The sequence below is a fragment of the Erythrolamprus reginae genome, chromosome 6 (genome assembly GCF_031021105.1).
Source record: "Erythrolamprus reginae isolate rEryReg1 chromosome 6, rEryReg1.hap1, whole genome shotgun sequence".
Taxonomy (NCBI): Eukaryota; Metazoa; Chordata; class Lepidosauria; order Squamata; family Dipsadidae; genus Erythrolamprus; species Erythrolamprus reginae.
This window is the reverse complement of record NC_091955.1, coordinates 38,874,309-38,891,147: the sequence shown is the minus strand read 5'-3', so window position 1 is coordinate 38,891,147 and position 16,839 is coordinate 38,874,309. Positions and strand designations below refer to the sequence as shown.

The following is a 16,839-nucleotide window of genomic DNA, read 5'->3' as shown; positions in this document are numbered from 1 at the left end:
AATTATCGACTCTAATTAGACTCTACTCCTATACTTAAAGTATTAACCAATTAATTCTGTTAGTAATTTTTAAATCTTTTGCTTGTTTTAATTCTCTATTCAGTATCTGTACCAGATACTTATAGAAAGTAAATACAGTGGTACCTCCACTTAAGAACTTAAGAACTTAAGTAGAAACGTTCTTAAGTAGAAGCAATTTTTCCCATAGGAATCAATGTAAAAGCAAATAATGTGTGCAAACCCATTAGGAAAGAAATAAAAGCTCGGAATTTGGGTGGGAAGAGGAGGAAGAAAAAGAGAAGGAGGACAGTCGCTGCTGAAGGAAGATGAGGTGAGGGGAATGAAAAAAATCCAAAACTTTAAGGCTTAAAAAATAAAAAGAGGGAAGGAAAATGCTTTGTTAGCTCTAGACTGCCAAAGCCTCCTTAAGCGCCACCAAAAGACTCTTCTGGCAGCACAGAAAAGCCAGAGATGGCCAGGGGGAATGGCAGGAAACTGGCCGGGCCTTTGTGCTGCTCACAAATTTCCTGGGAAATTTTTCTGGACTCGGGTTCTTAAGTAAAGGCAAAAAAATCTTGAACACCCGGTTCTTATCTAGAAAAGTTCTTAAGTAGCGGTACCATTGAACTGGTATCATTTTCCTTTCTACTAGCCTAGAAATTCAAAATGAAAATCTCATTTCCAGAGTCTTTCACTGGTGTACAAAACTTATAAGTAACTCTAAAGTCTTACATAATACTGTGTCTTACAATAATCCTGTTTTATTTTCACCTTCAGAACACTGCATGATTGATAGAACTGATTGAGAAATTCAATATTTCCCTTTATTACTCAATTCATTCCTTTTGACATTATTCCTAGACACAATTACCATGTCATCGACCAGTAGGCTACTTGTAGTTTATTTCAAACTCTTTCTAGATATTTATCGAGACTCAGGTGTTTATTATTCCTATTTTAAAAATAAAAAGCCCAATAAAACTTTATACCAAATGGCTGACTCTTCATCAGCACTCCAGAAATTTCTAAAACATGATTATTTATATAAAAATTGTCTGTATTACCCTAGAAAAGGAATGAGAAATGTCTACCTGTAGGTGGGTAATGAAGGAAAACCTTTGTCTCTGGAAAGGTTCACAGCCCTCCCACAAACACTGTCCAGGATAGACATCTTTTCCTCCATGCTCTGTTGCAGCATGATAGAAAACTTGGGATGGTGTCTGAAACCACCTGGAGAATGGAAAGGGTTTTACTTTTTGCAGAAAACAGTATATTCTTTTGCAATCACTTTTTTTTACCTAGTTATTACTTATAAATCATCAAAAACAAGTTATTTAAAAGTGGCAAACTAAAAATGCTCCAACACAGAAAGTTTTTAAAAAGATCCTGGTTAACCATTTGTCTGACGTAGTGTAGGTCTCCTGCCCAAGCAGGGGGTTGGACTAAAAGACCTCCAAGGTCCCTTCCCTCCATTGTTGTTGTTGCTGCTGCTGCTGTTGTTGCTGTTATTATTATTATTATTATTATTATTATTATTATTATTATTATTATTATTTCAAGGTTCTATTTACATTTTTAAGAGGTACTTGCACAAGGTTTCTATAAAGGAAAAGGCAGCCCTTACACAAATATATAAATAAATGGAAATAAAATATTCTCTATATTTTTATTAGGTAGTAGCTTATAAAGACTTCCCATATAACCATAACAGTATTAAAAGCTTGTAGCACCGACTAGTTGTCAGGTCCACCATTATGTCCTGCCTTTCTGTTGGAAAGGGTTGGGGGAAAAGGCTTGCTGGAAATTTCACATGCTTTGCTCAGTAATTAGGGAGGCGGAATTGTCTTTGAAGATGGAGCAGATTCCCTTCCAACTGGTTAGGTTCCAGGCCGGTTTCAAGGCCATTGTTCTCTAAGGGTGAACTGCTGTCTGCCTAGGACCTCAATGATCTCAAATAAGCTTTATGGCATCACATTAGCTGCCAGTGGACTGGTTAGGGAGGTTGGGATGCGATGGCTCAGTGGCTAAGATGTTGAGCTTGTCAACCAGAAAGTCAGCAGTTCGAATCCCTAGCACCTCATAATGGAGTGAGCTCCCGATACTTGTCCCAGCTTGTCCCAGAGTAACAGCACTCTGTAAGCCTTTGGCATTTAGTCATGCTGGCCATATGACAATGGAGAAGTCTTTGGATAACGCTGGGTCTTCGGCTTAGAAACAGAGAGGAGCACTGGTCCTAGAGCTAGAAACAGCTAGCATGCATGTGTGGGGGAACCTCTACTTGTTTTAAGATTTGCTTTGTGTTGTACCGGAACTTTTCAGATTCCACCTTGCTTTCCTGCAATCACTTTCTCTCAATAAGAATTATTTTGATTCAACTTAATGGACTTAAGAGTCTTACTTTCCTGAGAGAGAAGCTTGGTCAGGTCCTTACATTTAGGCAGGCTCTGCAAAGTTGGTGAACCTGGAGAGGCATACCACCATATCATAGAGTCCATGCAAATGATGTCAGCTCAAGGCAGCAACCAGGAAGTTGAGTGTTGGGGGGGAGGAAGCTGGGAGAGACTCATCAAGACCCAGGTGGTCTATTGGAATTGGAAAGAAGGAAGATTGGGAAGGGACAACCAAAGTGGTGACCATCACTTGAGGTAGCCAAATCAAGAAAGGCAACCAGAACTGAAACAGCTTGAGAATGAGGTAGAGGTAGGCGGAGAACCTGACCATGCTGACCTAATGAAGCAAGCCATGCAGTTCATGATGCCTTCCAAACACTGAAGGCATGTGAGGCACATGCCACAGCTGCAACCAGCAAGTCCTAGCAAACCCAAGAAGAAGTAGATGGGGAACAAGCCCCCGCACTAGATACCAGCAACCATGCTCCAGGGCTCCTGGGAAAAGCTACCAAGGCCCTTCAGTGGGCTGGGGAAATAGCACTGAAGGGAGTGGAAGTTGAGTCCACCCTATCGACAAAACGAGATGAGGGGGAAATTGCACTGAAGGGAGTGGAAGTTGAGTCCACCCTATCGCCAAAACGAGATGAGGGGGAAATAGCACTGAAGGGAGTGGAAGTTGAGTCCACCCTATCGCCAAAACGAGATGAGAGAACTCCAGACCCACCAGCCAGAAGCCAGGGGTTGACCAACACCAATGACCCCCTGGTAAGTGGCCTGGTCATACCAGTGACACTTTCCATAGAGCTACATTTTCAAGCCTCAGGTTTAAAATCCACATTTGCAGACCCTACCAGACTCAGGCTCCACAAGGTGCTTGGTTAACCCAACCCTGGTTGAAAAACTGAGGTGGCTGAAATTACCCATCACATTTTCTCAACTAGATGGATTGGTAGCAGGGGGCATCCTGATGACATTTGTTACTGAATCTATAGAAAGGCGGATGGAGGCTCACATAGAAACTTTATGCATTAAAGTGGCCCTGGGATGGAACACCCTGGTATTAGGCCTGGCATCGCTAAAGAAGTGGAATCCTTACATTACCTGGAGAAGAGAGCTGCTAAAAATCCAGACACCTGATGGACCCAGAGGGCTTTCAAAGGGTGCTTGGGGTTATACCAGATACACTCATCCACAGTTCGGCAGAGTCTCTTGCCATGGCCTGGAATAAGAAACTTGAAACTGCTTTGGTCGCGTTGATGGATGATCTCTGGCGGGTCCGGGACAGGGGTTTATCCTCTGTCCTGGTGCTTCTTGACCTCTCAGCGGCTTTCGATACCATCAACCATGGTATCCTTCTGCGCTGGCTGAAAGGGTTGGGAGAGAAAGGCACTGTCCTTCAGTGGTTCTCCTCCTACCTCTCCAGTCGGTCGCAGTCGGTGTTAGTGGGGGGTCAGAGGTCGACCTCTAGGTTTCTCCCTCGTGGGGTGCCTCAGGGGTCAGTCCTCTCCCCCCTTCCATTCAATATCTACATGAAACCGCTGGGCGAGATCATCCAGGGGCATGGGGTGAGGTATCATCAGTACGCTGATGATAACCAACTGTCCATCTCCACCCCATGTCTAGTCAACGAAGCAGTGGAAGTAATGTGCCGGTGCCTGGAGGCTGTTAGGGTCTGGATGGGTGTCCACAGACTCAAACTCAACCCTTATAAGTGGCTGTGGGTTTTGCCTCCCAAGGAAAATCGCATCTGTCTATCCATTACCCTGGGGGGGATTACTGACCCCCTCAGAGAGGGTCCGCAACTTGGGCATCCTCCTCGATCCACATCTTACATTAGAGAACCATCTTTCAGCTGTGGTGAGGGGGCTTTTGCCCAGGTTCGCCTGGTGCACCAGTTGTGGCCCTACCTGGACCGGGACTCACTGCTCACAGTCACTCATGCCCTCATCACCTCGAGGGTCGACTACTGTAATACTCTCTACATTGGGCTACTGCTGAAGAGTGTTTGGAAACTTCAGATCGTGCAGAATGCAGCTGCGAAAGCAATCATGGGCTTCCCTAGGTATGCCCATGTCACACCAACACTTCGCAGTCTGCACTGGTTGCCAATCAGTTTCCAGTCACAATTCAAAGTATTGGTTATGACCTATAAAGCCCTTCATGGCATTGGACCAGAATATCTCTGGGACCGCCTTCTGCTGCACGAACCCCAGCGACCGGTTAGGCCCCACAGAGTTGGCCTTCTCCAGGTCCTGTCGATGAAACAATGTTGTCTGGCAGGACCCAGGGGAAGAGCCTTCTCTGTGGCGGCCCCGACCCTCTGGAATCAACTCCCCCCAGAGATTAGGACTGCCCCCACCCTCCTAGCCTTTCGCAAACTCCTCAAAACCCACCTCTGTATTCAGGCATGGGGAAATTGATTCCCCAGGGCCGTTTCTGCTTTATGTATGGTCTGTATAAGGTGTATGATTGTTTTTATATTAAGAGTTTTAATTTGTTTTAAGTATTGGATTTGTACTGTTTCTTGTTGTGAGCCGCTCCGAGTCCTCGGAGAGGGGAAGTATAGAAATCTAATAAATAAATAAATAATTTTTAAAAATCTGAACGAGTTGGCCTACCCAGAGCGTAAGTTGGAATCTGGAAGGCAGCCACCCCATGGCAGGAGATTGGGGCAGTAATGCAGGGGTGAGAAAATAATCACTCCACTATCCACAAAGGGTACCAAGATCTAGTAGACGTATTAAGCAAAAAGGATTCTAATGAACTCACTCCATACCAGCCGATAGATTGTGCTATAGAAATCCTCTCTGAGCCGAAATTGCTTAAGCCAAAACTGTATTCAATGACCCAAGGCAGTTGTAAAATGACTAAAACCTTGTCCAACTCCTGTTCTGTTCTATGAAAAGGATGGGATGCTTTGTCTATGTATGGATTATAGGGGTTAAATGCTGCTTGCATAGAAAATGTCCATCCCCGCCCCTGATGAAAACATGCTAATCAATTTATCAAGGACCAAATATTCACCAAGCTAAACCTGTGAGAAGCCTACTATCATGTGAGAATTAGGGAGGGGGATGAGTAGAAGACTGCAATCAACTGTTCTTTGGGATGCTTTCAGTTTAAAGTCCTCCCATTCAGCCTCCAGGGCACTCCAGCAGTGCTTATGCAGTTAATAAATGAGGTCTTACACCAACACCTGTCTAAGAGAGTACTGGTATAGCTAGATGACATTTTAATCTACACCGAAACAAATGCAGAGCATGTGAAAGTAGTGAGAGCTATAGGCCAGTGTTTCCCAACCTTTTTTGAGCCGCAGCACATCATTCACATTTACAAAATCCTGGGGAACATTGAGCGGGGGAGGGGGGCTAAAAAAAGTTTGGACAAAAAACCCCCTCTCTTCCTCCCTTTCGCTCTATTTCTCTCTCTCTCCCTCTTTCTCTCTCTCCCTTCCTTCCTCTTTCTTTCCCCCCTCTCTCCATCTCTTTGTTTCTCCCTTCCTTCCTCTTTTTTGCCCTCCTTCTCTCTCCCTCCTTCGCTCCCTCTATGTCTTTCCCTAACCCTCCTTCCCCCTCTTTCTCTCTCTCTCTTTCTTTCTTTCTCTCTCTCTCTTGCTGTCTTTCTCTCTTTCTCTCCCCCCTCTCTCCCTCTCTTGCTATCTCTTTCTCTCCCCCTCTCTCCCTCTCTCTCTTTCTCCCTCTCTTGCTATCTCTTTCTCTCCCCCCTCTCTCCCTCTTTTTCTCTTTCTCCCTCTCTTGCTATCTCTTTCTCTCCCCCCTCTCTCCCTCTCTCTTTCTTTCTCCCTCTCGTGTGATCTCTTTCTCTCCTCTCTCCCTCTCTCTTTCTCTTTCTCCCTCGCTTGCTATCTCTTTCTCTTCCCCTCTCTCCCTCTCTCTTTCTCTTTCTCCCTCTCTTGCTATCTCTTTCTCTCCCCCTCTCTCCCTCTCTCTTTCTCTTTCTCCCTCTCTTGCTATCTCTTTCTCTCCCCCCTCTCTCCCTCTCTCTTTCTCTCAGCAGTGGCATTGGGCAGTAGCCGTGGGGCGGCTGCAGGGTGGTCAGCTGTAAGGCGGAGCTCTGGAACGGAGGCACCGATGGCGGTGGCTAGACATGTTGCTAGACGCCGTACATGTTGGCGTTGCACTGGGCATGGACGTGGCGCTGGAGCCTCCGTCCCGGCCCAGCCAGCAGGCAAGTGCCAGCCACGCAATTCCAGCATGTCCAGCCGCCGCAGGTCAGTGCCTCCGTTCCGGAGCTCCGCCTCACAGCTGACCACCCTGCCGCCGCCTCACGGCTACTGCCCGCTGCCGCCGCCATCACCCTCCCACTATGCGCCGCCCTCCCACTGCTGCCGCCCTCCCACCATGCCCCAAACCTCACCTGCTGCCGCTGCCAGGAAAGCTCCAGCCGGGCAGGGCGCTGCAACTGCCTGAAAACTTGGAAGGCGCAAAGAAGGAAGCTCAGCTTCCGGTCTCACAACTTTTTGCTCTTCACAAAAAGTTGCGAGACCAGAAGCTGAGCTTCTTTCTTCGCGGCACACCTGACCATGTCTCGCAGCACACCAGTGTGCTGCGGCACACCGGTTGGGAAACACTGCTATAGGCTATAGACAAAGAAAACTGCAGGCCACCCTTTTTCATCCTCTCCCTAGCATTCATGGGAAAGTATCAAGAATTTCCTGGCCCTGGCTCACTAGGGGTGGGGTAAGATGTTGCAAATCACACACATACCTCCCTCTGTCTTACTAATATGTGGACTATGAATTGCCCTCCTTATTTCCTGGCTACTTTGGTCTCCTTCCTGCCCTTTTCCACTCCTGAAGTCCTTCAAGAATTTGGGGAATGGAGGCGTAGGAAGCAGAATCCAGGCAGGGAAGGCGCCCCAGAGAAGATAAAGGCACCCTTCTTCCTTTGCTTGCTCTTTTGCTCCTCTTTCATTATCACACTTAAGGTTTTAGGAAAGATGTCCCCTATGATCCATCCACTCCTTGGGTACTTCAAACTTATTTGGCCACTTTCACCAGGTTACTTCTATTTTCTTCACTTGAAGTTTTCAAAGTGATTTGCTCCATTCCCAAGCACTCCTTAGGCACCCAAACACATTTTGCTCAGATGAAGAAATGAGAGAGATTCAAAGCTTTGTCTCCCTCAATGAGAAAAGTGCAGCAGAGCCAGAGGCGATCTGAACGCAGGTTTAGGATTAAACCTAAATCCAGCCAGCCTGTTAAATGGACTTTAGAATGCCAGACAGCTTTTGAGAAGATCAAAAGGTTGTTTACAGTTGAGCAGTTCTAAAATATCCCAACCCAAACATCCCTTTTGTTACCCAGGCTGACTCTAGCGATGTCTCTATGGGGGTTGTGTTATTACAGAAAAATTACAGTGGTTAGCTGCAACTCTGCGCTTATACTTCCAGAAAACTGGGCGGTATAGGAAAAGGACACTTATGTGGTGTGGTGTGCAGTCCTAAACTGAATGCATTTCCTTGAGGAAGGCAAAGTGCCTTTTGAAATATGGACTGACCACAAGAACTTAAGAGGCACTAAAAACCCCACAGAGTCTGTCTCCTAAGCAGGTGCAATGAGAGCAGTATGCTTCAATTTCACATTCCCTCACTGGGGGGAAAAAACTTCCTAGCCGATGCTTTATCCCAAATGCATCAATGCAATTGCTCGGAAGCAGAAATAGTCAAAACTCCTCTCACCCAGTCAATGAGGTGCCCAAGTCACCTCCCAAGCACATGCAAAAGAAAAATAATAATAATAAATTTGTCCATAGGGTGACAGCCGTACTTATAGCCACAAATGGTTTTACGATCACAGGAATGTTTGTTCATTCTAGGACAGACTAGCCTGAGGAGGAAGAAGAGGAGGAGGACAGTCACTGCTGAAGGAAGAAAGTGAGGTGAGGGGAATCAAAAAAATCAAAAACTTTAAGGCTTAAAAAAAGGGAGGGGGACTCTGAGGCAGTGAAGAGGAGCATGCACCTCCTATACACCCGGCGTGAGGCTGCCAGAGAGAGAAACCCAGGCAGGCAAGAGGGGGGGACCTCCTGTTCCTTTGACCGAAAGGCAGCAACTGCTGCTGCTATCTACTTCCTCTTCCTTTCCATGCTGAAGGGCTCCCCTCTTTCTCTTTCTCTCGCTCGCTCGCTTTGTAGCCAGTGCCTTTTCTTCACTGTGGTGACTCCTCGGTTTGGCAGAAGCCGAATTGATTTGGCCAGGGCAAAGCGCCCCCTTTTGCCTTTCCACATCCAAATACTCCGGGAGGCAACCTCGTGCCGGCTGTATGAGAGGCAGTGTGAGGGTGTCACCACAGCGAAGTGGTTTATTCCCTCTCCAAGCGCCCAGAGAAAGGAAAATGCTTTGTTTGCTCTGAACTGTTAAAACCTCCTTAAGCACCACCAAAAGGCTCCTCTGACAGCCCAGAAAAGCCAGAGATGGCCGGGATTAAAGGGGGAATGCCCAGAAACTGGCCATGCCTTTGTGACGCACTCAAATTTCCTGGGAAATTTTTCCAGGCTCAGGTTCTTAAGTAGAAAATGGTTCTTAAGAAGAGGCAAAATAGTGTACTCCCCCATGCTACACCCCCGGCACATGCGCACAGGCATTTCTGAAGCCTGGTAGGTGAAAAATGCCCAAATGGGCAAACCAGAAGTTCAGGAAAACACACTTCCTGTTTGCTGAAATGCTGTTTTTTGCACTCCAGAGAGTTCAGGGAAGCTTCATGAAGCTCTGGAGTGCACAAAACAGAACAATGGGCAAACTGGAAGTTCGGAAACATGGCAAAGTCTTATGTGCCCTCCGATATGGCTTCTTATGCCACCTCTGGCATGTGTGCCATAGGTTTGCCATCACGGGCTTAGACTCTTTTGTGGGAGATTCCTCAGTGCCCCTTCTTGAATGCTTGGAGGATTTAGATGAAGTCCGATCTGCCATCTTGGATTAGGTACTGTCAGAGAGCTTAGTCAGCAATAGCAGCTTCTGACACTAAAATAAAGAGGCAATTGCTATTAATAGCCTGCTACAATGTAACAATCTCTCTCTCTCTCTCTCTCTCTCTCTCTCTCTCTTTCTCTCTCTCTGCCTACTGGCTGCTATTGATCAAAGAGCGAGAGACAGACTGCCGAGGAAATCAGGCTGCCATTTAAAGTGTCAGCCTATGCTTTGCTTTTCTTGGGAGCGTGGCTTAATCAGCAGCGTTTATGAGTGAGAACAAAAAGATTAGCACTTAAAAAGGCTTCAATCCTTGCTTGGCTCCTTGCCAGTGGATGTCTGTGATCATAGTTGAAAATGGCGGGCTTGCTGCAAAATTCAGGAGCACGAAAACTCCTCAATGAGGAACAAAGTCCCTATTCCCTCAGGGGAGCACGAAGCTCCAATAGAGAAAGAAAATCAATGTACTGACAGGCAGCAGTTTAGTGCTTACATATTCACAGGATAGAGGCAATTTAACTAGTGAGCTGCCCACAACCTCCCAGAAGCAAGAGCCCGCGGCTGACAGGAATTCCTGTGAGAGGCTGGCTCCTCAGATATTGGCAGCTTTACAGATGACACCAAAATGCCACTTCACCAACAAGCGGGAATTTTCCCTGTCCCCAGTTGTCATAATACAGTAGTGCGAAGCTCCACTAGCAATCCAGTCATTCAATAAAAATGGGTTGTTGCTCTTACCTGATATGCCTCTTCTCAAAGAGTGGAAATATAATCCAAGATGGATTGATCTTGTCCAATCAGATGAAGACTGTCTGTTTAATTCAATTTAAGGATTCCACCTTGCCTATTTCCCCAGTTACGACAAAGCCAATGATCACAGTCTCAATGTGTCCATTGCACAACAGTGTAGTCCATCACACAACAGGATTGTCATCATGTGAATGATCAGTGCAACAGGTAGTCACAGAAGGCGGCAAAACACCATCCAGCAAAAAAGAAAAACAAGGACAGGACTGGATGATAGTTCCACCCTACGAGAAGAGGTGTATCAGGTAAGACCAACACCCCTTCTCCATAGTGGGTAGAACTATCATCTAGAATGGGATATACTCAAGCAGTTTGTCCTTGGGAGGGATTAAGCTGGGCCTGCCCTTAAGTGTCAAATGGAAGCACTGCCTGTAAGTCTTGACAGCTGAATGACACATCAGCTGACACAAACTTGTCAATCTTATGTCTGATGAATTGTGATGGAGACGCCCATGTAGCGGCTCGGCATATCTAAGGACACTTATGTTGCCCATGCTGTGTCAAATGGGCCATTATTCAAGTTGGCTAAGGTATCACTGAAGGAGCAATGGTCACCCTGATCCACTTGCCGACGGTAAATGATGAGGCCTTTTGACCAAGGGATAATAGGAGCAAGGCCACAAAGAGCAACTCTGAGATGCGGACGGGCTTAATGGCCCGCTGACCTCCGCAGTTTGGTGTGCGCTGGTGGTCTCCGCTGCTTGACTAGCAATGGAGGCTGAAGCCCTTGTCTCCACTGGGAAACAAAGGGGTTTATGCTGGTTCCTACCTCTCTTGACCCAATAGATTTAGTGTCTGAAAGGCTTATTTGGACCTGATCCAGGGAGAGTAAGTTCCCCTGTCAAGGCTTGGCTGTGGACTGAAGGTCCTGGTAGAGACCTGGGCACATATCTTTTGGAGCACTTTGTGTCTCCTGGGCCCATTGCGCTCTGAACCCTTCAGCATGGGAGGCTGGCTGACCCACACCTGAGATTGGGCCTGCCTGTTCGGACGTAGAGGGCCCAGAATCGTCAGCAGAGTGTGAGACTATTTAACCACGCTTTTTAGAGGAATGAGGAGGCTGGGTCTCTGACATGACCCTTGGTAAGTTATAATTTAATACTCAGTCACTACCCAGTGATTAGGTCCTGATGGGTATTTGAGAGAATGTCTGTTGTAAAATGTCTGCCTGGGTGGCAAAAATCAATCAAAATGGCTACCATCACAAAAGTCAATCAAAATGGTCACCTATCACAAAGAAATACTAATAACATTGCCACCTCATCACCAGATTAATAGCCACTGCTCTTTATTGCCTGTGAGAACCGACAGAGGCTTGGCCTTGGAATTGAATAACTGTTGTCTGCCTCATTGGGTGCCCTAAGGCGCTGACAAGCCGTCATGGGCATTTAGCAATTTTTAAATTTGGGAGCGAAGACAGACAACAACAGCTCTGATTATCAGCTAATATTTGACTCCTACGGTGTGCACCAAGTGGCTTCGTACCTCTTTAGTCTCTGCACTGGAGCCTTTTTACTAAGGTGTTTGATCGCTCGCTCCCACAGCACTATGGCTCCACCTACCATCTGACAAGTGGGTGGAAGGGGAGGTGGGGGGAGCGTACGAGCATCCCCTTGCAAAGCCGCTGGCTGATTATCTGGGGAAAGGACCCCAAGTATGGCTGCCCAAGAGAATTTGCGAGCAGGGCCCTGCCCTTTAGTGCTCAGATGCTCAGCGCAACATGCTGGAAGCCGAGCCTCCCTTAGTCTAGCAGGTCTTTCTCTTACTTCTATAATTACTCACAATCAGGCTGTTGGAGAAAATGTTCTGTTTTTGGTAATTTTGGAGAAAAGGGGAAACTATGAATACTGGATGTAGTCTCCACATCTAACCAATCTGAGGACTGAGTCGTAACTGGGGAACCAGGCAAGGTGGAGTCCTTAAATTGAATTAAACAGTCCCCATCTGATTTGATGTACAGTAATCAACTCATCCTAGATGACCACCCATTATGGAGAAAAGTCCCAAATACACCATATTTTTCAGAGTATAATATGTACCTTCTCCCCCACCAAAAGATGGTGGAAATGTCAGTACATCTTATACAGGGAATAGACCTATTTTTGGCCTACAGAATCACTACCCTTGCATCCCATTTTATTTGTATATTTTTTGCAAAAATGGGATGTGCAGAGGGTTTGGTAGCCTGCAGAGTGTTCTTGGGAGTTTGAAGGAAGGCAAAAATACCCCCGTTTTTGCAAAAAATGGGCTCATTTTTGCAACAACCCCCCCCCCCCCAAAAAAAAAACACACAGGGCATGCAGAGGGTTTGGGAGGCTTGCAGAGTACCAGGGAGGACAAAAGTTTTTTTTTCTTATTTATCTCTTTGAAATCTTGGTGCATTTATACACCAGTGCATCTTATAGTCTGAAAAATATGCTACATGGTAATGACAGCACTGATAGATCTGACAGCTCTGCTAGCTGTCATTAGCAGCAATCAGCTTGAGCCGAAGCTCTTGCTGTGAGGATCACACGAGCAATTTAACCAATGTCAGGGAGTCAGTTGTCAAAAACTCACAGAATAGGAAATCCAGCGCAATTGGAAATATGATGCATATAGAACCCAGGAATGTTCAATCTGAAAATAGGAGGAATGGTTGACACAACTGTCCTAGCTGAATCAAAAATGCTGCCATGGATAGTAATAGCGGCGGGTCCTAAACAACTTTGACAGGCTCAGTCCAATCAGCAAGCAGACAGAATTAACCCATTCCTGGATGCTATCCCACCACAATGGAGAATATATCCATTTCTCTGGACTCTGAGATACCACTCCATTACCTGAAATATAAATCTGGGGGGGGGGGGGGGATTTACTAGCAGATTTGTATCATTCTTTAATACCTACTCTGAGAGCAGAATATGAAGGGATCCAATCAGACAGAACTGGGATGTGTGCTGAAGAGATGTTTGAAGATCAGTGATACCCAAATAATTATATATTTATCTGCAAATAGGGCACATTTAAATATAAAAATGATGTATAATGTATTCATTTATTTGGAAAGGCAAAACTCATGTCGTCTATGAAAAGTTTAATAACATTATTCCAAAGTTTCTACAACAGTAATAACTAGAGTTTAAATGTAAGACAGTTGTAAAATGTAATGGTAATTTCTGCATGGCTTTTCTGGATTCTTATGCAAAATTCAAAATACTCACTGCCAAACACTGGAAATACAAATACAAAACAAGAGATATTCAAAGAAATTGTAAATAGGGTATCACTTTCTTTCAAGGAAAAACTAGGAATATCTGCTACGTGGTAGTGATAGGTAAAGGGATATGGGTGTTCTTCAGCAAAATATTAAACATTTCAGTGATAGAGAACTAAAAAGGATAAATTGTTGGCTCTATAAAGAGTTGCTATTTCAGCTAATGGACAGGAATAATTCAACACTGTTTATAGTCTATCAGCCAACTTAACATAATTTTTGGTTTTAGACAATAAACAAAGTAAGCTTTAGATGTTTTAGTTTTAGATAATGTTCGGCTCCTTTTTATCGCTTTGTATCTATTTATATTGTATTTTTATTATTGTTGTAAGCCGCCCTGAGTACTTTGGGATTGGGCGGCATAGATGTCAAACAAAATGAATGAATGAATGAATAAAGCTGGCCAACTATCTACAAATTGTAGGGTGAAGTGATAATGAGGTAGTTGCTGTGCTTTCAGATGCAGATCTGATTCTTGAATCAAACTATACCACTACCACCCTTGTCAGTACTTCAAAGCATTTCAAAATGATGCAATCAGCAAAAATATATCACACAAACAATATAATATAATATAATAATATAATATAATATAATATAATATAATATAATATAATATAATATATAATATAATATAATATAATATAATATAATATAATATAATATAATATAATATAATATAATATAATATAATATAATATAATATAATATAATATAAAACTAATCTTTAGCAAGGATTAAGAAACACTCACTTTTTACAGGATTGCCAAAGACACATGAAATTTTGGCCAGGCTTTTTCATTTGTTCTGCATGTGGACTTGATACAGTATATACAGAAGGTGGCAAACTGATAGGTGGACCTTGAACTTGCATTGTTGGTACTGGTATTACAGATGTGCTCTGTGAGAAAATGTTTTTAAAATAAGGATTATTTATATAACAAATTAATACTTTTCCCAACATCTAGTGATTTTGCTTTAAAATATAAATGTTTTACAATTTCATATATGTAAATCATTAATTATTAAAGAGATTTATATCATGATTAGCTTTCCATGGTTTTATTTCAGCAAGAAACAGATTGCAAACATTGTCTTTACAGAGTAAAAAATAAATAAAAAGTCTATGTACTATTTACAGATTTGTTCAATAGACTATACCTGCTCTATTTTTATTCAACACAGAATTACACTGTTTTAAGGAGGATTTCCAGATGGCAACTGCTCTTCACAGAAAAAAGAAAGCAACTACGCAATTTAAAACATACTGTATCATTTTAATAATATTTTTAACACTAAGCAATTTAAAGCAAAGTTACTGCAATAGTTTTGTCTCCTTTCAATGCCTGTTAGAAAATGTTGAAAAAACCCTTGAAATAGCATCTCTTAAGAACATGCTATATCATTATTTGACATCAATATGTATACTATTAAACCCATGAAGTGTGTGTATGTGTGTGTATGTGTGTGTGTGTGTGTGTATACATACACAAAAACACATACGATGCTGACAATCCCCTGTAGTGGAAAAAACACATAAAATACTTCTTGAAGCACTTCAGATGAAAGATTAAAAAAATAGAAAACCTAGAGAGAAACCTCAAAACCCTGCAGCACCAACATCAGAACAAGAAAGACCAACATACTCCCAACACATCCAAGACCTCTGAAGAGCACATCAGAACCAACCGCCCCGAGGTTGAAAACGAGTGGACACACATCATCCATAGAAGAAAAAAACAAACCATCCCAAAACCTCCACCAACTCCAACCCATCTCCCTCCAACCCACCTCCCTCCAACCCCAGTGCCTACAAATAACAAATATACAGTACTCCTGGCACAAAAAGACCAACAAACACCTGACAAGGAACCACGAAGAACCAAGCACAACAACACAACATCAAACACCGTCATAACGAGGGCTAGCCCCCCTCTCCCCAACCCGACCAAAAAGAAAAGGAGAGTGGTGATAATTGGTGACTCAATTCTCAGGAGAACTGAACCTGCCATCTGTAGATCGGACAATCAACCCAGAGAAGTGAGCTGCCTCCCTGGAGCCACAATCTCTGACATAGCGCTAAACCTCACAAAAATCCTAAAGCCCACTGACTACCAGTGTTCCCTCTAATTTTTTTCTGGGGTGGGCGGAAAAGTATAGTGTCTGAGCGGCAGTCCCTTTGGGACTGGGCGGCATATACGTATAAATAAATAAATAAATAAATAAATAAATAGATAGATAGATAGATAGATAGATAGATAGATAGATAGATAGATAGATAGATAGATAAATAAATAATGTGTGGGCATGCGCTATCACACATGAGCGAGTTCTTGCATCCACAATTCTATCCTTTCTATGTCTCCCTCCCTCTTTCCTCCCTCCCTCTTTCCTTTCTATCTCTCTCTCCCTCCCTCCATCCTCCCTCCCTCTTTCCTTTCTATCTCTCCCTCCCTTTCCTCCCTCCCTCTTTCCTTTCTATCTCTCCCTCCCTCTTTCCTTTCTATCTTTCTCTCCCCCTGCCTTTCTCCAAGCCCTTCCTTCTCCCTCTCCCTATCCTACTACCCCCTCTCCCTCCTTTGTATCTCTCCCTTTCTTTCCTTTGTATCTCTCCCTCTTTCCTTTGTATCTCTCCCTGCCTCTTTCCTTTGTATCTCTCCCTGCCTCTTTCCTTTGTATCTCTCCCTCCCTCTTTTCTTTCTCCCTCTTTCCTTTCTATCTCAACCCCCTTGCCCTCCCAGGCGTCCCCGGTGCCCGGCCACATGCCGCCTCCGCCTCCCGGTAGACCGGCCGACTTTTACCTGGTGCCGGAGCCGTTTTCTCTTCATGGCGCAAAGCCACAGAGTCCTGGACTCCCGGATTGCTCGCTTCTCTGGCCAGAAAGCCAGCTGCCCGGAAAAGCATCGCGCTTTTTCAACGCGTGGCACTTTCCTGGGCAGATGGCTTTGCTGACCGGAGAAGGGAGCGATTTGGGAGTCCGGGACTGTGTGGCTTTGCGCCATGAAGACAAAACAGCTCCGGCAGAAGGTAAAAGTCGGCCGGGCTACCGGGAGGCGGAGGCGGCATGTGGCCGGGCGCTGTGTCTTCGCCTCCGCCCGGCTCTGCAGCTAAGAGGCAGCAGCCATCACCCACTCGCCTTCCCAGGCGTCTCCGGCGCCCGGCCACGTGCCGCCTCCGCCTCCCGGTAGCCCGGCAGACTTTTACCTGCTGTCGGAGCCGTTTTCTCTTCATGGCGCAAAGCCACACAGTCCCAGACTCCCAAATCGCTCCCTTCTCCGGTCAGCAAAGCCATCTGCCCAGGAAAGCGCCGCGCATTGAAAAAGCGTGATGCTTTCCCGGGCAGCCGGCTTGCTGGCCGGAGAAGTGAGCGATCCGGGAGTCCGGGACTGTGTGGCTCTGCGCCAGGAGCTCCGGGAGTTGAAACGCCAGAAGAGACGTCTGGAGAAGCGATGGAGA

At 45.0% G+C, this 16,839-nt stretch overlaps 1 protein-coding gene across 5 annotated transcripts in view; it reads right to left on the bottom strand.

Moving 5' to 3' along the window:
* ARID2 (AT-rich interaction domain 2) overlaps window positions 1-16,839 on the bottom strand; it is a 453,518-nt gene that overhangs the window by 101,992 nt on the left and 334,687 nt on the right. For all 5 annotated transcript variants that reach the window (XM_070755575.1, XM_070755576.1, XM_070755577.1 and 2 more), the window contains 2 exons: window positions 14,136-14,284; window positions 1,092-1,230 (listed from right to left, as the gene is read on the bottom strand). In XM_070755575.1, the coding sequence (XP_070611676.1) occupies window positions 1,092-1,230; window positions 14,136-14,284 (288 nt within the window). The remainder of the gene's footprint in view (window positions 1-1,091; window positions 1,231-14,135; window positions 14,285-16,839) is intronic.